This window comes from Nycticebus coucang, chromosome 16, assembly GCF_027406575.1.
Source record: "Nycticebus coucang isolate mNycCou1 chromosome 16, mNycCou1.pri, whole genome shotgun sequence".
Classification (NCBI taxonomy): Eukaryota; Metazoa; Chordata; class Mammalia; order Primates; family Lorisidae; genus Nycticebus; species Nycticebus coucang.
Window position 1 is genome coordinate 50,130,473 of NC_069795.1, and position 22,706 is coordinate 50,153,178.

The 22,706-nt window shown below is 38.9% G+C and overlaps 1 protein-coding gene and 1 pseudogene across 6 annotated transcripts in view; one reads left to right on the forward strand and one right to left on the reverse strand.

The window, feature by feature from the left end:
* SENP7 (SUMO specific peptidase 7) overlaps positions 1-22,706 on the reverse strand; it is a 183,558-nt gene that overhangs the window by 69,115 nt on the left and 91,737 nt on the right. For 4 of the 6 annotated variants that reach the window (XM_053565518.1, XM_053565521.1, XM_053565519.1 and 1 more), the window contains one exon: positions 20,749-20,943. The exons of the other annotated variants lie outside the window; for them this stretch is intronic. In XM_053565518.1, the coding sequence (XP_053421493.1) occupies positions 20,749-20,943 (195 nt within the window). The remainder of the gene's footprint in view (positions 1-20,748; positions 20,944-22,706) is intronic. 6 annotated transcript variants of the gene reach the window in all.
* Positions 8,218-16,685, forward strand: LOC128568060 (protein NipSnap homolog 2-like; annotated as a pseudogene).

The following is a 22,706-nucleotide window of genomic DNA, read 5'->3' on the forward strand; positions in this document are numbered from 1 at the left end:
GGATCTGCCTATCATCACCCCTGAGAGGATACAGGGAGTCAGCGAGAGACTTCTGGACCCCAAGAAGAGGACTAAAACAGTGGAAAACCAGCAAGTGGTCGCATGTGTTCAATCCGTCTAAACCCGCCCGCAACTGTAAGTTCAGTAGCAGCGAGACTGCAAACCAGAAAGGCCTTACCTGTGAACTGTTTTGGTGTCTTTGGACTTCGCACTCAGCTGAACTGCCTTGGGGAGAGCCTGAGCGGGAGTGCGGAGAACTTTGGCCTTTGTCTAGGGCCCCAGTCTGAGCCACTGAGCCAGACGGAGCTAATAGTGTTTGGCTCAAGGTCACAGGCAGCCATTGTGAGCGATCTGCCCTGGCAAGCTCCGCCCTCAGGGTTGCAGAGCTGGAATTGGGTGGGAGCTGGTAACCCAGCGACCAAGTAGCCTAAGGGCGGGGTCTGAGCCGCCTTGCAGCCCTAACCCTCGGGGGCAGAGGGAGACCAGTTTTGGCACACAGGGTAAGTGGATAGCCACTTCAGCACCGATTCCAGCGACAAGCACTTCCCTGGGAAAGCTTCTGCTCAGCAAGTGAACAAGCGCAAAGTGCCTTTTAAGTGGGCTGAAGAGAGATTTAGGGTGTCTACCTGCTGGGGTTTGAGAAACTAGCAGCCTCCAGTCGTATCAGAACTGTGATTAACATCTCATACCCCAGAAGACCACGTGTTCCCCAGACAATATTCAATAACATATACATACTGCTTTGGTTTTGGTTGTGTTTTTTTTTGTTGTTTTTCTTTTTTTTGGTTTGGTTCTTTTTTTTGTTTATTTTGATGTTGTTGATTGTTGTTTTGTTTTTTAAGTTCAACCTTTTCCATACAGATCCTTTTTCTTTCTCAATTTTTCTAGTTTAATTATAATTTCCCATTGCTGCCTATTTCAATAATTAGAACTTCATTTTTGTTAGTGTTTCTACCGCTATTATTTGGTTTTGCCAGCCAATTTTATCCCGTAAAGTTTTCTGTTTGCTTGTTTTGGTTTGATTTATAGCATTTTTGTCTTTCCTCTCTACTTCTCTATAGCATTTTGTCTTTCCTCCACCTCCGTTTGGTGGAGGTGGGGTACTGTGTCTGATCAGGTTAGCAAAGAGCTGCTGACCTCAAGGGAACCACCCAAATGGGCACCCCCAGAAGGTTGTTTCTTTTTTTAAGGTTGTATCAAAGTACCCTACTGTACACCTATATTGCTCTGTCACCCTCTTTCTGTGCCTCTCTTCTTTTTGTCAATATTCCTTTTACCCACCCCCTCTCCTTTCTCTATTTTTCTTTTTTTTTTTTCTTATCACTCGGTCCTCCTTTCTTTCATCCCTTTTTTTCTCTTCAACCTTCTCACCCTTCTGGTCCTGTAACCCGTAGTCCACAGGCACGAAAACTTAAAGAGCAAGAGGAAGTGAAAGGAAAATTAGGGCAAGGAAACAGATAAAAGAAATCACTCATGAGGAAGAATCAGCAGAAAACTCCAGGCAACATGAAGAACCAGTCCAGAACAACCCCGCCAAGGGACCATGAGGTAGCTACTGCAGAGGATTCCACCTATACAGAAATGTTAGGAATGACAGAAAGGGAATTTAGAATACACATGTTGAAAACAATGAAAGAAATGATGGAAACAATGAAGGAAACTGCTAATAAAGTGGAAAATAACCAAAAGGAAATTCAAAAACAGAATCAAATAAGAGATGAACGATATGAAGAATATAAAAAGAATATAGCAGAGCTGAAGGAAATGAAACAGTCAATCAGGGAACTTAAAGATGCAATGGAAAGTATCAGCAACAGGTTAGACCATGCAGAAGAAAGAATTTCAGAGGTAGAAGACAAAGTTTTTGAGATAACTCAAATAGTAAAAGAGGCAGAAAAGAAGAGAGAGAAAGCAGAACGTTCACTGCCAGAATTATGGGACTTTATGAAGCGTTCCAACATACGAGTTATAGGAATTCCAGAAGGGGAAGAATAATGCCCCAGAGGAATGGAAGCCATACTAGAGAATATTATAAAAGAAAATTTCCCAAATATCACCAAAGATTCTGACACACGGCTTTCAGAGGGCTATTGGACCCCACGTCGCCTCAACTCTAACCGAGCTTCTCCAAGACACATTGTGATGAACCTGTCCAAAGTCAAGACAAAAGAAAAGATTCTGCAAGCTGCCAGGAGTAAGCACCAGTTGACCTACAGGGGCAAATCCATCAGAGTGACCGCAGAATTCTCTAATGAAACTTTCCAAGCAAGAAGACAATGGTCATCTACCTTTAATCTACTTAAACAGAACAAATTCCAGCCCAGAATTCTGTACCCTGCTAAGCTAAGCTTCAAAATTGACAGAGAAATCAAATCATTTATGGATATACAAAATTTGAGGAAATTCGCCACAACAAGACCAGCTCTACAGGAAATACTTCAACCTGTTCTGCACACTGACCACCACAATGGATCAGCAGCAAAGTAAGAACTCAGAAATTAAAGGACAGAACCTAACCTCCACACTGATGCAAAAGATAAAACTAAGCAATGGACTCTCACAAAATAAGACGAATAGAATACTACCACACTTATCAATTATCTCAATAAATGTTAATGGCTTGAATTCCCCACTGAAGAGACATAGATTGGTTGACTGGATTAAAAAACACAAGCGATCCATTTGCTGTCTGCAAGAAACCCACCTGGCTTCAAAAGACAAATTAAAGCTCCGAGTCAAGGGTTGGAAGACAATTTTTCAGGCAAATGGAACTCAGAAGAAAAGAGGAGTTGCAATCTTATTTTCAGATACATGTGGACTTAAAGCAACTAAAGTCAAAAAAGACAAAGATGGTCACTTTATATTGGTCAAGGGAAAAATACAACAAGAAGACATTTCAATTCTAAATATCTATGCACCCAATTTAAATGCTCCCAGATTCTTGAAACAGACCTTACTCAGTCTGAGCAATATGATATCTGATAATACCATAATAACAGGGGACCTTAACACTCCTCTTACAGAGCTGGACAGATCCTCTAAACAGAAATTAAACAAGGATGTAAGAGACTTAAATGAGACCCTAGAACAACTGTGCTTGATAGACGCATATAGAACGCTCCATCCCAAAGATAAAGAATATACATTCTTCTCATCACCCCATGGAACATTCTCCAAAATTGATCATATCCTGGGACACAAAACAAATATCAACAGAATCAAAAGAATTGAAATTTTACCTTGTATCTTCTCAGACCATAAGGCACTAAAGGTGGAACTCAACTCTAACAAAAATGCTCGACCCCACACAAAGGCATGGAAACTAAACAATCTTCTGTTGAATAACAGATGGGTGCAGGAAGAAATAAAACAGGAAATCATTAACTTCCTTGAGCATAACAACAATGAAGACACAAGCTACCAAAACCTGTGGGATACTGCAAAAGCAGTTTTGAGAGGAAAATTCATCGCTTTAGATGCCTACATTCGAAAAACAGAAAGAGAGCACATCAACAATCTCACAAGAGATTTCATGGAATTGGAAAAAGAAGAACAATCTAAGCCTAAACTCAGTAGAAGAAAAGAAATATCCAAAATCAAATCAGAGATCAATGAAATGGAAAACAAAAGAATCATTCAGAAAATTAATGAAACAAGGAGTTGGTTTTTTGAAAAAATAAATAAAATAGATAAACCATTGGCCAGACTAACGAGGAATAGAAAAGTAAAATCTCTAGTAACCTCAATCAGAAATCACAAAGGGGAAATAACAACTGATCCCACGGAGATACAAGAGATCATCTCTGAATACTACCAGAAACTCTATGCCCAGAAATTTGACAATGTGAAAGAAATGGATCAATATTTGGAATCACACCCTCTCCCTAGACTCAGCCAGGAAGAAATAGAGCTCCTGAACAGACCAATTTCAAGCACTGAGATCAAAGAAACAATAAAAACGCTTCCAACCAAAAAAATGCCCTGGTCCAGATGGCTTCACTCCAGAATTCTATCAAACCTTCAAGGAAGAGCTTATTCCTGTACTGCAGAAATTATTCCAAAAAATTGAGGAAGAAGGAATCTTCCCCAACACATTCTATGAAGCAACCATCACCCTGATACCAAAACCAGGAAAAGACCCAAACAAAAAGGAGAATTTCAGACCAATCTCACTCATGAACACAGACGCAAAAATTCTCAACAAAATCCTAGCCAATAGATTACAGCTTATCATCAAAAAAGTCATTCATCATGATCAAGTAGGCTTCATCCCAGGGATGCAAGACTGGTTAACATACGCAAGTCTATAAACGTTATCCACCATATTAACAGAGGCAAAAATAAAGATCACATGATCCTCTCAACAGATGCAGAAAAAGCATTTGATAATCCAGCATCCTTTTCTAATTAGAACACTGAAGAGTATAGGCATAGGTGGCACATTTCTAAAACTGATTGAAGCTATCTATGACAAACCCACAGCCAATATTTTACTGAATGGAGTAAAACTCAAAGCTTTTCCTCTTAGAACTGGAACCAGACAAGGTTGTCCTCTGTCACCTTTACTATTCAACGTAGTGCTGGAAGTTCTAGCCAATACAATTAGGCAAGACAAGGAAATAAAGGGAATCCAAATGGGAGCAGAGGAGGTCAAACTCTCCCTCTTTGCTGATGACATGATCTTATACTTAGAGAACCCCAAAGACTCAACCACAAGACTCCTAGAAGTCATCAAAAAATACAGTAATGTTTCAGGATATAAAATCAATGTCCACAAGTCAGTAGCCTTTGTATACACCAATAACAGTCAAGATGAGAAGCTAATTAAGGACACAACTCCCTTCACCACAGTTTCAAAGAAAATTAAATACCTAGGAGTATACCTAACGAAGGAGGTGAAGGACCTCTATAAAGAAAACTATGAAATCCTCAGAAACGAAATAGCAGAGGATATTAACAAATGGAAGAACATACCATGCTCATGGATGGGAAGAATCAACATTGTTAAAATGTCTATACTTCCCAAAGCAATCTACCTAGTCAATGCCATTCCTATCAAAATACCAACATCGTACTTTCAAGATTTGGAAAAAATGATTCTGCATTTTGTATGGAACCAGAAAAAACCCCGTATAGCTAAGGCAGTTCTCTGTAACAAAAATAAAGCTGGGGGCATCAGCATACCAGATTTTAGTCTGTACTACAAAGCCATAGTGCTCAAGACAGCATGGTATTGGCACAAAAACAGAGACATAGACACTTGGAATCGAATTGAAAACCAAGAAATGAAACTAACATTTTACAACCACCTAATCTTTGATAAACCAAACAAGAACATACCTTGGGGGAAAGACTCCCTATTCAATAAATGGTGTTGGGAGAACTGGATGTCTACATGTAAAAGACTGAAACTGGACCCACACCTTTCCCCACTCACAAAAATTGATTCAAGATGGATAAAGGACTTAAACTTAAGGCATGAAACAATAAAAATCCTCCAAGAAAGCATAGGAAAAACACTGGAAGATATTGGCCTGGGGAAAGACCTCATGAAGAAGACTGCCATGGCAATTGCAACAACAACAAAAATAAACAAATGGGACTTCATTAAACTGAAAAGCTTCTGTACAGCTAAGGAGACAATAACCAAAGCAAAGAGACAACCTACACAATGGGAAAGGATATTTGCATATTTTCAATCAGACAAAAGTTTGATAACTAGGATCTATAGAGAACTCAATCCACATGAAAAAAGCCAACAATCCCTTATATCAATGGGCAAGAGACATGAATAGAATTTTCTCTAAAGACGACAGACGAATGGCTAATAAACACATGAAAAAATGTTCATCATCTCTATATATTAGAAAAATGCAAATCAAAACAACCCTGAGATATCATCTAACCCCAGTGAGAATGGGCCAACTCACAAAATCTCAAAACTGCAGATGCTGGCGTGGATGTGGAGAGAAGGGAACACTTTTACACTGCTGGTGGGACTGCAAACTAGTACAACCTTTCTGGAAGGAAGTATGGAGAAACCTCAAAGCACTCAACCTAGACCTCCCATTTGATCCTGCAATCCCATTACTGGGCATCTACCCAGAAGGAAAGAAATCCTTTTATCATAAGGACACTTGTACTAGACTGTTTACTGCAGCTCAATTTACAGTCGCCAAAATGTGGAAACAGCCTAAATGCCCACCAACCCAGGAATGGATTAACAAGCTGTGGTATATGTATACCATGGAATACTATTCAGCCATTAAAAAAAATGGAGACTTTATATCCTTCGTATTAACCTGGATGGAAGTGGAAGACATTATTCTTAGTAAAGTATCACAAGAATGGAGAAGCATGAATCCTATGTACTCAATTTTGATATGAGGACAATTAATGACAATTATGGTTATGGGGGGGGAACAGAAAGAGGGAAGGAGGGAGGTGGGTGGGGCCTTGGTGTGTGTCACACTTTATGGGGGCAAGACATGAATGCAAGAGGGACTTTACCTAACAATTGCAATCAGTGTAACCTGGCTTATTGTACCCTCAATGAATCCCCAACAATAAAAAAAAAAAAAAAAAAAATTTCTTCTGCAACCAGAAGATGAAGTCAGAAATCAGTAAAAAAAGAAAACTTGAAAATTTTAAAATTTATGAAAATTAAACAGCACCTTCTCTTTTTTTTTTTTTTTGGAGACAGAGTCTCATTTTGTTTCCCTTAGTAGAGTGCTGTGGCGTCACAGCTAGGCTTAGGCGACTCTCTTGCCTCAGCCTCCCAAGTAGCTGGGACTACAGGCACCCACCACAATGCCCAGCTTTTTTTTTATTGCAGTTTAGCCGGGGCCAGGTTCGAACCCACCACCCTTGGTATATGGGGCTGGTGCCCTACTCACTGAGCCACAGGTGCTGCCCAAACAACACCTTCTTAAACAACCATGAGTCAAAGAAGAAATCACACCAAAAAAATTAGAAAATGCCTACAGGTTAATAAAAATTTAAACAAAATATATGGGACACAGCAAAACGTGCTAAAGAGAAAATTTATAGATGTAAATGTGCCCATCAAAAAAGAAGAGCTAGGCACAGTGGTGTGTGCCTGTAAGTCCCAACTACTCTAGAAGCTGAGGTAGGAGGAAGGAGGAAGAAGAAAGAAGGTGGAGGAGGAGGAAAGCAGGAGAGAAGGAGATGATCAGGAGGAAGAGCCAGGAGAGGAGCAGAAGAAGGAAGAAAAACAAAAAGAAGAGGTGGGAGGAGGAGGAGAGGAAGAGGAGGAGAAAGAGGAGAAGGAGGAAGAAGAAGAAACATCTCAAAACAACAACCTAACTTGAAAACTTAAGCAAGCATAAAGACAACAACATACTAAACTCAAAGCTAGCAGAAGGGAAAAAATGTTAATAATAAAGAGTATGTCAGAGGTAAATAAAACAGAATAGAATAACAGAGAAAATCAACTAACCCAAAGTTTGCTTTTTCAAAGACAATTAAAATCAACAGACATTTAGCTAAATGGACTAAGAAAAAATTAGAAAAAATCAAACTGCTAAAATCAGAAAGGAAAATATGGGCTGGGTCCAGTGGCTCATGCCTATAATCCTACCAAATCTGGGAGGCTGAGGAGAGGATTGCTTGCACTCAAGAGTTCAAGAGCAGCCTGAAAGCAAGAGCAAGACCTCATATTTCTTTCTTTCTTTTCTTTTTATTTTCTCTCTCTCTCCTTTCTTTCCTTTCTTTCTTTATTTTTTGAGACAAAGTTTCACTATGTTGCCCTCGGTAGAGTGCTGTGGAGTCACATCACAGCAACCTCAAACCCTTGGGCTTGGCAGTGCCTGTGGCTCATGAGTAGGGTACCGGCCCCATATACCAAGGGTAGCAGGTTCAAACCTGGCCCCAGCCAAACTGCAACAAAAAAATAGCCGGGCACTCTGGCAGGTGCCGGTAGTCCCAGCTACTAGGGAGGCTGAAGCAAGAGAATCACCTAAGCCCAAGAGCTGAAGGTTGCTGTGAGCTGTGACACCACAGCACTCTACTGAGGGCAACAAAGTGAGAGTCTGTCTCTAAAAAATAAATAAATAAATAAAAAATAATTGTCATGTGGGAAGGAGTAAGGTCCCTGAAAGCCCACTACAAATGCTCAAGGCATTGAGCCTGTGATTTTAAAATTACAGAAAATCATCACATGAAGATTCCCTCTTCCCAGCTCCAACTGAATGCTGCATGGACAGAAACAAACAAAGCCCTCCGAGCAACACAGATAAGCCAACCAAGTTGAAACCTGCACAGGTGAATCAGAAAGAACACCACTATCAACTATATTTCTTAGAAGTGAAATAACGGACCAGAACACAATCTGTACCAAAACTTTCATAGTGTCCTTCATATATCGTGACCAAGTGAGATTTATTCCTGGAATGCAAGGACAACTCAATATATAAAAATCTATCATTGAGATGTGTGTGACACACCTCTTGGAGGCAAGACACAATTGTAAAAGGGGCTTTACCTAACAAATGCAATCAGTGTAACCTGGTTTCTTATACCTTAGATGAATCCCCAACAATTAAAAAAAAAACTATCAAAAAAATAAAAATAAAAATAAAAAACCTATCAATGTAGTAAACCAAAACAATGGACTAAGTCAAGCCCCATACCAATTATAACAGAAAAAGCACTGACAAAATTCAATACCTTTTCATGGTTTAAAAAACACTCAACAAACTAAGAATAGAAGGAAACTACCCCAACATAATAAAAGTCATATATGAAGAACTCACCGCTAACATACTTAGTGGTGAAAAGCTAAAGTTTTTCCTCTAATACCAGGAACAAGAAAAGGATGGCCACTTTCACCACTGCTATTCAACGTAGAAGGTAGAGCCAGAAAAATTATACAAAAAAAAAAAAAAAAAGGAGAATTAAAAAGCATTGACAGTGTGCACCTGTAATCCCAGCTATTTGGTAAGCTAAGGCAGGAGGATTGCTTGTACCTACCCATGAGTTCAAGACCATCCTCACCAACATGCAAGACCCTGTTTCAATGTTAAAAATTAAAATTAAAATTAAGCATCCATTACAAGAAAAGAAACAAAATAATCTGTTCATAGATGGTGTGATTTTGTATGTAGAAAACCTTAACTAGTTCATGCAAAGACACTCTTAGAGGCAATAAATGAAAAAGGAAATTAAGAAAACAACTCCTTCCTTGATAGCATCTATGGTTGTCTTGGGATATTGTTCCCCTCCAAATCTCATGATGAAATTTGATCCCCAGTGTTGGAGGTGGGGCTTACTAGGAAATGTCTGGGTCATGGGGGAGGATACTTTCATGAAATGTTTGGTACCCTGTAGGTGCTAAAGAGTGAGTTCTTGCTTTATTAGAGCTCGTTGTTTAAAAGAGCACAGCACCACTTCCCCCTCTCTTGCTCTGTCTCTCGCCATGTGACATGCCTGCTTTCTCTTCACCTTCCAGCTTGATAAGAAGCTCCCACCACAAGATGATGCAGGTGCTATGTTTCTTACACAGCCTGCAGAACTGTGAGCAAAATAAACCACTTTCCTTTACAAATTACCCAGCCTCAGGTATTTCCTTTATAGCAATGCAAACAGACTAATACAGCACCAAAAACAATAAAATACTTGGGAACTAACCAATAAGTCAAAAGACCTGTACATTTAAAACTAAGAAACGTTGTTAAAAGAAATTAAAGTTGACATAAATAAGCGGAAAGCCATTCAGTGTTCATGAATTAAAAGACTTAATATTGTTAAGATTTCGATACTACTCTAAGCAATATAAAGATTCAACAAAATCCCTATCAAAAACTCAGAGGTATTTTCTATAGAAATAAAAAAATCCAACCTAAAATTTATAGAGATTCCAAAACAATAAAGAAAAACGTTGAAGAACTTACACTCTCTGATTTCAAAGCTTTCTACAAAACTTCATAATCAAAACAGTGCTGGCAAAACGACAGACATTTAAACCAACAGACAGAATAGAGAGCCCAGAAAAAATTAACTAGGCTTGGTGGCATGCACCTATAGACCCAGCTACTCAGGAGGCTGCGCCAGGAGGATTGCTTGAGCCCAGGAAATTGAGGTTACAGTGAGATATGATGATGTCACTGCACAATGGCCTGGGCAACACAATGAGACCCAGTCTCAAAAGTAAAGAAAGAAAAGAAAAGAAAGGAAAAGGAAAGGGGAAAAGGTAGGAGAAAGGAAAGAGATAGGGAAGAAAGAGAGGAAGAAAGGGAAGCAAGGAAAGAAAAGGAAGGAAGAAAACACAGGGAAAAACCTGTATGACACTGGTCTGAGCAATGATTTTTTAGATTATGACCCAAAATGCACAGGCAACAAAAACAAATATAGACAAATGGGATTACCTCAAAATACAAAGCTTCTGTACAACAAGGAAACAATTTTCAAAGTGAACAATCTATGGATTGGGAAAAAATATTCACAAACCATATATCTCATTATAGATTAACATCCAAAACATATAGAGTTGTCAAATTTAATAATCCAATTAAAAAATGAGTAAGGGACCTAAATAGACATTTATCAAAAGAAGGCATGCAAATAGCCAATAGATATTAAAAATGCTCAACATCACTAATCATTAGGGAAGTGCTAATGTATTTGTTTTGTGTTGCTGTAACTGAATACCTGAGACTAGGTAATTTATAAAGAAAAGAGGTTTAGCTCATGGTTCTTTAGGCTGGTAAATTCAAGTTTGGATGGCCACATCTGGTGGCTTCTTAAAGACCTAATGCTGCTTCGCTGTACGGTGGAAGAGAGAAGTTAAAGTAGGGCATGCAAAGAGGTTAAATATGAGAGGCAGCCTTGATTTATAACAACTCATTCTCACGAGAACTCAGTCTCAGAGAAAGACATTAATCCATCTTAACCACCTAACCATTCTTAGAGGCACCACATCCCAACACTACTGCACTGGAAACCAAGCCTTAACATCAGTTTTCATGGGGACAAATCATATTCAAACCACAGCAGCCAATTAAAATTGAAATAAGATACTGTCTCATACCGGTCAGAAAGTTAGTATCAAAAAGACGAGAGATAACAACTGTTGGCAAGGATGTGGAAAAAAGGGAACCATTATACATCGCTAGTAAGAACATCAAATAGTACAGCTATTATAGAAAACTCTGTAAAGGTTCCTCAAAAAGCTAAATTAGAATTAGCTTATGATCCAGATATCCTACCCTGGGTATCTACCAAAATGATTTGAAATTAGTATGCCAAAGAGATTGGAGATGGACATGTGGGTACTTAAGGGAAGAGTCATATCTTCATGTGCTTGCATTGCTAGAAGTATGATTTAATAAGCTCAAAACCAATTTTCAATTGTTTATTGTAAGTAGGTTAGGAATTGAATTAAGAAAATGATTGCAGATAATGGACAAAAGGGAACAGAGACAGGAGAGAAGTGGATCAGAAAAACTCAAAATCTGTTGCAAAGTGCATCAGCCTAAAGCCTGGTGTTTTCAAGCAGATTATCTTGCTGGAGCTTCACCCCTCCCGGAGCACAACTGGGCTCAGAGGTCACTGAGCACTGAGAGACAAGGCTCACCTTGAGCAGGGCTGCCCTCTCAGGGAGAATTAGTGCATTCAGGGAATTATCAAGGAGTGATGAAATTGCTGGAAACAGGGAGGACACCTAAACCTTGTTAAGAGAGAAAAGGTCTATAAGGAAGATAAGCAGGGAAATACCTCCTTTCTTCTGTCATCTCAGTATTGGCAACAGTGCCAGTTTGGCTGCACACAAAGCTTCAGGGGTGGGAGGAGGTGGTTTAATCGCCACTCCTGAGATTTGTGCGCATGGTATAATTGAGGTCTGCTTTGACATCCTGTTCTGGACTGTGTTCCCTGTCCCACGCTCTGTGTTAAGATGATAAATAACTTAGAGAAATAAAAGTAAGAGGTAAATCAGTTTAGTTAACGTAGTTAAGGAAACAGTTTGGTTAGAAAGTGCAAGCTCGGGCGGCACCTGTGGCTCAAGGAGTAGGGCGCCGGTCCCATATGCCGGAGGTGGTGAGTTCAAACCCAGCCCTGGCCAAAAAAAAAAAAAGAAAATGCAAGCTCAGCAAGCACCATGATGTAAAGGTTTAGCCTTCCTCTGTTAAGACTGATGATTAAAACAGTGATGTGTGAATAAAAACAGAGCCCAGAACTAAGGGGCTTTCCATCCTCACGCTTGGAGGTAGACAATTTCCCGGCCCAGCTTTAAAAAACTTTCTCTTTGTGTGTTGACTCTTCATTTTCCCTCGTCCTCTGGTCTCTGCCAGTCACAGGGAGAGAACTCATGGGGTAGTTCGGAGCCGGTCCCCAACAGAGATGTCTGTACTCCCATGGTTATTGCAGCATTATTCACAATAGCCAAGTTATGGAATCAACTTAAACATCCAATAGCAGATGAATGAATAATGAAAAAAATCTGGTGTGTGTGTGTGTGTATTCGTTGTTTTTTTTTTTTTTTTTCAACAGAATTTCACTTTGTCACCCTTGGTAGAGTGCTGTGGTGTCATAGTTCACAGTAACCTCAAACTCTTGGGCTCAAGTGATTCTCTTGCCCCAGCCTCCCAAGTACCTGGGAGTACAGGCACCCACCACAACACCTAGCTATTTTTAAAGACCGGGTCTCATTCTAGCTCAGGCTGGTCTCAAACTGTGAGCTCAAGCAATCCACCCGCCTCAGCCTCCCACAGTGCTAGGATTACAGTGCTGTACTTAAAACGTATTTCCATGGGAGCATTCTGGATTTGCCTCAGAATGAACTCATTTATTTCTATTTTTTAATGATACATAATATTTGTACATATTTATGGGATACATGTGACATTTTGTTACATGCATAGAACGTGTAATGATCAAGTCAGGGTATGTGGGATATCCATCACCTCAAATATTTATCATTCCTATGTGTTGGGAACATTTCAAGTCCTCTCTCCTATTTTGAAATATACAATACATTGTTGTTGACTATAGTCACCCTACTCTTCTATTTAGAACTTATTCCTTCTATCTAAATATATATTTGTAATCATTAACCAATCTCACTTCATCCCCCGCCCCATCCTATACCCACATACACACCATTCCCAGCCTCTGGTAACTATCATTTTACTCTGTAGCTCCAGCAAGTCTTTTTGACTCCCACAGATGAGAATATGCAATATTTGTTGTTCTATGACCTAGCTTATTTTACCTAAGATAATGATATACAGTTCCAACAATGTTACTGCAAATGACGAGGTTTCATTCTTTCTTTTTATGGCCAAATAGTATTCCACTTTGTATATATACATTTTCATTATCCATTTATCACTAATGGACATTTAAGATGATTCTATGTCTTTGCTCTTGTTAACAGTGCTGCACTAACCATGAGGATGCAGATGTCCTTTGATATACTGATTTTCTTTCTGCTGAATAAATACCTAGTAGTGGGAATGCTGGATCTTATGGTAGTTCTATTTTTATATTTTGCGAAAAATCTCCATACTATTTTCCACAGTAACTGTGCTAATTTAACATCCCCACCAGCAGTCCCTGCACTCTTGCCAGCATCTGTTCATTTTTGTCTTTTTAACAATAATCATTATTACTGGGGTAAGTTGTTATCTCATTGTGATTTTAATTTGCATTTTCCTGATAATTAGGATGCATTTTTTCACACACCTATTGGCCATTTGTACGACTTCTTTTAAGAAATGTTTATTTGTGTCCTTCACCAACTTTTTTTGTTTTTGAGGCACAGTCTCACTCTGCCCAAGCTAGAGTGCCATGGCATCCTAACTCACAGCAACCTCAAACTCCTGGGCTCAAGCAATCCTCTTGCCCTAGCCTTCCCAGTAGCTGGTGCTACAGGCATGCACTACCATGCCCAGCTATTTTTTTATTCTCTGTTTGTTTCTATTTTTAGTAGATACAGGGTCTCACTCTTGCTCAGGCTGGTTTCCAAGGCCTGACCTCAAGCAATCCACCCACCTGGGTCTCCCAGAGTGTAAGGACTATAGGCATGAGCCACCACACCCAGCCCTTTGCCCACTTTTTAATGGAATTGTTTGATTATTTAATGTTGAGTTCCTTATATTTTCTGGATGCTGATCCCTTGTCAGACAAGTAGTTTGTAAATACTTTCTTCCATTCAGCAGTGTGTCTTATTATCTTAATGAGAATGTTTCCTTTGCTGTACAGAAGCTTTCCAGTTAAATATAGTCCCATTTGTCTACTTTTGTTTTTCTTGTCTAGGCTTTTGCAGTCTTAGCCATAACATCTTTGCCTAATCCATGTAACAAAAACATTTCTACCACTTAGTATTTTGAAATTTTATATATATATATATATAGAGAGAGAGAGAGATATCTTTGCCTAATCCAGTGTCCTCAAGCATTTCCCCTATGTTTTCTTCTAATAATTTTATTGTTTCAGGTCCTGGGTTTAATTAAGTCTTTACTTCATCTTGAGTATGTGGTGAGAGATAAGGGTCTAGTTTCAATCTTCTACATATGGATTACCAGTTTTCCAGCAACATTTATTAAAGAGGTATCCTTTTTCCAGTGTACGTTCTTTGCACTTTTGTTGGAAATTAGTTGGTACCAGGTGCAGTGGCTCAGGTCTGTAATCCTAGCACTCTATGAGGCTAAGGTGGGCAGATCGCCTGAGCGCCCGAGTTCAAGACCCTGTCTCTATTAAAAATAGAAAAAACTAGTGGGCACTGTGGTGGACAACTATAGTTCTAACTACTTGGGAGGCTGAAACCCAAAAGTGTGAGGTTGCTGTGAGCTATGATGTCACAGCAACAAAGTGAGACTCAGTCTAAAAAAAAAAAAAAAAAAATCAGTTGGCTATAAATATGTGGATTTATTTCTGGGTTCTCTAATCTGTTCCATTTAGTCTATGTGTCTGTTTTAATACCAGTAGCATGCTGTTTGGGTTACTATAGCTTTGTAATGTATTTTGAAGTCAGGTAGTGTGATGCTTCCAGTTTTCTCCTTTTTGCTCAGAATTTCTTTGCCTCTTTTCTGGTTTCATACAAATTTTAACATTAAAATAAACTTATGTTAAGGGAAGAAAAAATTAAAGCTTAGCTTAAGGAGCTCAATATTCTTCCTTAAACCAAATGGTGATGCAAATGAGGCTATATTAATTGCCTCAGGACCAACGGTCTCAGGATCAGACACTGGCATTCTCAGAATATAAGATTTAAGTAGCACCAACTATAGCAAGAGTATTTAATGGTACTTTTGATATTAGCAGCAATAAGAGAGAAAACTAATGACTACCATTTAATAATTACCTACTATGTTTCCACTATTATCTTAAGAACTTACATAGGTCACCTCCTTAAATTTCCACACTAATCCTTTAAAGTATGCATTATTCTGTTTTAAAGATAGGATAAGTAGGCAGCGTGATACCATCATGCTCCAGCCTAACGTCCGTGGGTCACGTGGCTACACAAAGCTGGTAGAGGTGACCAAAGCCACATAATGTCTATAGTTCGTTTATCTGTCCTTGCCAAATGGATCATGGGGAAGGTGATTGGGACAGCAATGCAAAAAACTGCTACAGTGAGAGTAACCCAGGCTTGTTCTGGATCCCTATTTATTGAAGGAGACTGACATCTTCCAATAACAGACCTTGAGAAGGTCTGGTTTAACAGCTGGTTAAAGTTGTTATTTGTCTAGAAAGTTTGATCTAAGAAAAGATGTTCACTCTAATCTCCTAGCCAAAAAAGAAACAAACAGTCTATGCAAATTGCAGTTTCACAATGTTAAACCAGAAACCCTACAAGCATACAACAAAATTTGCAGCATCCTGTTTCCAGAACATAAAGACTTAACTCCTACCTGGTTTTTAGGAGTCACAATAATGAGATTCTGCCCAACCCATCCAGTTCTGGGTACAAGTACTGCCTGCCTTACAACTTCCATTCAGTCAAGAGGTATTGCCAAAGATTCATGAAGATAAACATTACCCTTGTTCTTTGGTGGGGACTTAGAACATGTGGGATAGAGAGCAGCACTGAGCTGTCCACCTCTGGAGGTATGAAGGAGGGTATCCAGCCCTGACGGAAGTTATGAATAAACTCAGAGGAAATCAGGAATTTGTGGAATTCCATAAGGCAAGAAGCAGTTGGAGAAAGCTTGGAGAGAAGCATGCTTCTCTCTAGAAAGAATCAGCTGCAATTGGAGTTCAGTTTCTGGAAAGAGCCTGTCTTATGGTCAGGGCCTAATATATATATGAACTCAGGTCTTATCAATTCTGACCAGGAACCATAATGGAATGGGGCAATTACTGGGCTCGTACAATTTGCCTCAGACAAGACTGCAATGAAGCAGTTGGAGGATTCTTCTCTCAGATTCAGCAGCTATACATGGTGCATCATCTTTGGGCTTACAAGATCTTCAGACCAGGGAAAATACATGGAATGCAGCATGGCATAAACATGGCCGGGAAGAAGTGGTATATTATGCAGTCCCACTTATTCAGGAAATGGATCCAGGATCATGATCCCATGAAGAACTCACCCTTCCAGTAAAGCTATAAAACTCTATGTACCTACATACATTTATGTGACAAGTATTTGTCATAAATTAATTTTAACTGTATATCAAGTGAAAAAGAAAGAGGTGTTAACTGATGTACATAGCTTATGAGAGACCTCTTTCTTTTCTTTAAAATTTACATGATCACAAGAAAGGAACAATTATAGTTTGATGGATTGAAACGGTGCTCTATTGTCCTCTTTGAAACATCTCTCTGTTGAATGTACCTTACAATACTCAGCTACACCTTCCCATCCTCCAGAAGAGAATCCACATTAATGTCTGAATCACTTCTAGGTAATATTCCAACCCCGAAAAAAAAAAAAAATCTATTTCTTTATAAAAAGCAAATCTGTTTTATAATTATAGGTTTTTAAACAAATTTCTTGTATCAGGAAGAAATACAAATTTTGTTATGTTTCTATAGCAGCTTTGCGTCTCAAACTAAGAACAAATTATGAGTGTACCTAATACCTGAAAACGTTTTAATTCACTCTCATTTTCAATCAGTCAGCAAAGTAAACGGTGTGTCATTACCAAGCTGATAATGGTGGGCAAACTACATTTAATCAGTCTTCACATACTGCATTGTGATGGCTCTAAGAGAGAGAGAAAAAATGGCTTGAACCTATGTATCATATTTGACTTTGAAATGAACACATTGAATAGCACTAATTTTTATTTGTAATATTCTTCTATAACAAAACAAGTAGCGCTAGGAAAAGAGATTTTATTTTATAAACAATCATTTGTAACCTCGGACATTCTCTAGTTAATATTTTAGTAAGTTCACAGCAGATTCTTCCAGGGTCGTGTATGCAGGGTGGTGCATGTTGAGATTTAAATTGGCATAAAGTTGCATAAACTTTGTCTAGCTCTGTTTGACTTAGTTTTTTAATATAGTGTGCCTATTTTGTGACTATAATCATGTGAAAGTCCTGTTGAAATGAAAAATTATGTCTGCCCTACAAATTTATACGTAAAATGAACTGTGAATAAATCTCTTATCAAATACAAAATAAATAAATAAATAAAGATAGGATAAGTAACTTGCTGAAGGTAAGTCAATGTGTTAACAATACAGCTAAGACCTTAAATCAAATGTCTAGCTCCAAAATTTATACTTATCTAATGCAAGAATCAAAGAAAATTGCCACCAAGGGAATGAATTTTCAAGGCCCACATGAAAACCACCTGGAAATTTCATTACTGTTTAGAAAGGACTTGAGGGAAAGCTAAAGTCCCACTGAATAGATTTTGGGAGCAGCCAGCAATTTTGCACCTCTTATTATTAAACCTTAGCCCCAGACTGGTAAAAAGCCTGAAATTTGACAGTTTTATAGAACCTTCACAATAGAGCTACTTTCATAACAGCATAAATGTGCATTCATGTCTCAATTCCATGGCAATAATGCATCTTAAATTTTTCTACAGAAAGTACCTTCAATAATAACATTTTCATTTATATAATATGTTATTCCACAAAGAATTGTCACAAGTGAGATTTAAGAGAGATAATAGAACAATTTTGTGAGGGAGAAAGGGCATTCAAAATTACTTCTTTTTTTACAACTCAGGGTACAAGGTTCAATTAATCAATGAGCATTAATCCAAAATGCACAAAATTCAATATGTATTGAGCAAATGGCTATAAATGCAAATGACATATTACTTCTGCAGAAACTCATAATCTAAGTAGAAGAGGCAGAAACAAACATCTATAGTACACAGTGGACAAATTTCTAATATCTTTAATTATACATTAACTTTAGTAACTGGATAATGCCACTGACATTCTCATTTTTCAAAAGAGACCTGACAAAGTATAAAGTTGAAATTGTCACTAAAGTGGAAATACAAAATATTTTCCAAAATGAAAAAAATTCAAAAGTTTATTAAAAATAGTCAAAAAATAAAAATGGTTAGAAATAAAAGAAATTGGCTGGGTACAGTGACTCACACCTATAATCCTAACACCTCTTATTATTAAACCTTAGCCCCAGACTGGTAAAAAGCCTGAAATTTGACAGTTTTATAGAACCATTTTCTCTACTAAAAATAGAAAAACTACGCAAGCATTATGGTAGGTGCCAATAGTCCCAGCTACTTAGGAGGCTGAAGCAAGAGGATTGCTTAAGCCCAAAGAGTTTGAGATTGCTTGGCTTGGCACCTATAGCTCAAGTGGCTAAGGCACCAGCCATATACACCAGAGCTGGCAGGTTTGAATCCGGCATGGGCCTGCCAAACAACAATGACAACTACAGCCAAAAGAAAATAGCCAGGCGATGTGGTGGGCGCCTGTAGTCCCAGCTACTTGGGAGGCTGAGGCAAGAAAATCACTTAAGCCCAGGAGTTGGAGGTTGCTGTGAACTGTGATGCCATAGTACTCTACCCAAAGTGCAGCTTGAGGCTCTGTCTCAAAAAAAAAGAAAAGAAAAAAAGAGTTTCAGATTTCTGTGATCTATGACGCCATAGCACTCTACCCAAGGTGATAGAGTGAGACTCAGTCTCAAAAACAAAACAAAACAAAAAACCCCACAAAATAAAATAAACTTGTTACAGATTTAAAAGGCAATTATTAATATATATTCTTTACTGTAATTAGATTTATAATAGAAATATAAACCAGAAGTTACCTCTGGATGGTTCCAGAAGAAAAAATATATAAAACTGGATAAATCTTTCACTTAGATAAAAACCCCTTATTTTGTAGGCTGGAAAAAAAAAGAAAAAGCGGGGCGGCGCCTGTGGCTCAGTCGGTAAGGCGCCGGCCCCATATACCGAGGGTGACGGGTTCAAACCCAGCCCTGGCCAAACTGCAACCAAAAAATAGCTGGGCGTTGTGGCGGGCGCTTGTAGTCCCAGCTACTCGGGAGGCTGAGGCAAGAGAATCGCTTAAGCCCAGGAGTTGGAGGTTGCTGTGAGCTGTGTGATGCCAGGGTACTCTACCGAGGGCCATAAAGTGAGACTCTGTCTCTACAAAAAAAAAGAAAAAGCTTCAAGAGTCTAAGGCAAATGAGAGTTTAAAAATCTAATAGAGGGACAGCACCTGTGGCTCAAAGGAGTAGGGCACCGGCCCCATATGCCGGAGGTGGTGGGTTCAAACACAGTGCCAGCCAAAACTGCAAAAAAAAAAAAAAAAAAATCTAATAGAATTTGGGCGGCACCTATGGCTAGTGGGTAGGGTGTCAGTCTCACATACCGAGGGTGGCAGGTTCAAACTCGGCGCGGCCAAACTGCAAAAGAAAAAAATAGCCCAGCGTTGTGGTGGGAGCCTATAGTCCCAGCTATTCAGGAGGCTGAGGCAAGAGAATTGCTTAAGCCCAGGAGGTGAAGGTTGCTGTGAACAGTGTGATGCTGCAGCACTCTACCCAGGGAGATAAAGTGAAACTCTGTCTCTTTAAAAAAAAAAATAAAACTAGTAGAATTTACTAATTGATCATCCCTCAGCTTTTTTCTACAAATTATTTTTTATTTCCAGTCCACACACAATGGATTCCTAGTGCTTAAAACAAGGGCATCTTCGGGCGGTGCCTGTGGCTCAAGGGGTAGGGCGCCGGTCCCATATGCCGGAGGTGGTGGGTTCAAACCCAGCCCCGGCCAAAAACCAAAAAAAAAAAAACAAAGGCATCTTCAGATAGGCATTTGTCTTACAGGCACAGTAAGCCACATTTGTGTGTAATTCAGCTATCTCAAACCATTTTGGTAAGGAATGCATTCAGCTATTCAGGCAACAAATATTTACTGAGCAATAAGTACCAGGTATAGTTCTAGAACCTGAATACAAAATAGTAAATAAGACTGGATGGGTGAACAGACAAAGAGATGGACAAATAGGATGGAGAAGACGAGAGGAATAGACTGATGTCAGGGAAATGGACTTCAATTATATACCAGGCAAATAAACTGGGAGACTAAAACATAAAACTAAATTTTCATTAAGTGTCTGCATCTACTTTCCCAAACTACAAAATGGTGACTGCTACTTTTGAAACTAATTATTAGCAAGAGACTGTTGGTTCCAACAGCCATTCCAGCCACGAGGCAAGAAAAGGCGCAATCCTATCAGAGCACATTTACCTCACATTTAGCAATAACCTATCTATGGGGAAAGAAGAGGGGACAGTACATGAAAATAAATAAGATATGTGAGTAAAATTATCACTAAACATACCTTTCAGATAAAAAACAGCTCTTGTGAGGATTTAGATTTTGACAAGATTCTAGGCTGCGATCAGATGATGAAGAAAGTTGCTCTGACTGCAAGTTGTCTGTACCACTCAAACTTCCCTCAGTTACAGGTGGGGTCTTTATGTATTTTCTTCCTAACTCCGTTCCCAGGACATTCGTCAATATAACTCTGGGTATCCTGTCACACAGAACAACAAACAGTGTACTGTACTGAAGTTTTCAGTAAAAAAAAAAAAAAAATGTATTACAGGAATACAAACTTTCAAACATTGTCATCTTAGCACAAGTAAACTATTACACCTATACCACCCTAGAAATCAATACAAATACTCAAAATTTTGGATAAATACAATGTATTTATTTCTTACAAATTATAGTATACATTAGCCTCCACTACGATGTCTTTAATTATACTCATGGTTGCTTTTAAGGGCTTTGACATTTTAATCAATTTTTCTCAAAAAATGCTTTCTTTTTCTTTTTTAGTAGTTATTAAAGACAAAGCTTACTACAACCAATTCAAGAAATCTTTCTTTTTCTCATTCAACAGAAAGGTCCTTGATAATCACATATTTCCAACTGGCAAATGACAAATGCATACAGGGAAAACGTCATTCACATGGCACCTATGCTAACGACAGATTTCATAAATTAAACAGGACATATGGTGATAATGTACATGCTAATATGTAACAGTATCAGAGAGTCAATAAAATGTTTAGGAAGTTAAAGTATACTTTTAATGCTCCAAACCTTTTTAATTGGTGGGGTTTATATGTGTATCGAATGGACTGTATAAGCCTGATATTATTCTTAAACAAAAGAAGATAGAGTAATCATTGTTTGGTTAATCAATTATTATTATGAACAACAACTGATACACTTTGCCACGCTACAGTAATGCACTGAATACTATTATTTGGTCCCGAATAGGCTTGCCCACCTCAAATTATTACGATATTTTTAGTTCTTATTACCGTATTTTTAAAGTTGTCCTAACTCCTCTTTATTGGATACCCTCTTTAACTGCTATCAATATATCACTAGAGTACTTTGCTGATACTTTGTGAAAAACAGATACACTTAGAAGGGGCCTAAGTGCAGGCATACCTCACCTTACTGCACTTTGCAGATACTGCACGTTTTACAAATTGACATAGTTTGTAGCAATTGTGAGTCAAGCAAATCTATCAGCACCATTTTTCCAAAAGAATGTGTTCACTTTGTGTCTGTGTCACATTGTACTGATTCTCCCAATATTTCAAACTTTTCATTATCATTATATGTATTACAATGAACTGTGATCAGTGATCTTTGATGATATCATTGTATTTGTTTGGGGGCACCAAGAACTGAGCTCATGTAAGATGTTGACCTTCTGGGTGGCACCTGTGGCTCAGTGAGTAGGGCGCCGGCCCCATATACCAAGGGTGGCGGGTTCAAACCTGGCCCTGGCTGAACTGCAAAAAAAAAAATAGCTGGGCATTGTAGCAGGTGCCTGTAGTCCCAGCTACTCGGGAGGCTGAGGCAAGAGAATTGCCTAAGCCCAAGAGTTGGAGGTTGCTGTGAGCTGTGATGCCACAGCACACTACCGAAGGTGACGAAATAAGACTCTATCTCCAAAAAATAAAAAAATGGTGACCTTCTGTATCTTCACTACTCCACCAACAGGCCCATCTCTCCCCCTCTCGTTGGACCTTCTTATCCCCTGAGACACAGCAATATTAAAATTAGGCCACTTAATAACCCCACAAGTGTTCAAGTGAAAAGAAGAGCTACACGGCGGTGCCTGTGGCTCAGTGAGCAGGGCGCCGGCCCCATATACCGAGGGTGGCGGGTTCAAACCCAGCCCCGGCCAAACTGCAACAAAAAAAATAGCTGGGCGTTGTGGCGGGTACCTGTAGTCCCAGCTACTCGGGAGGCTGAGGCAGGAGAATCGCC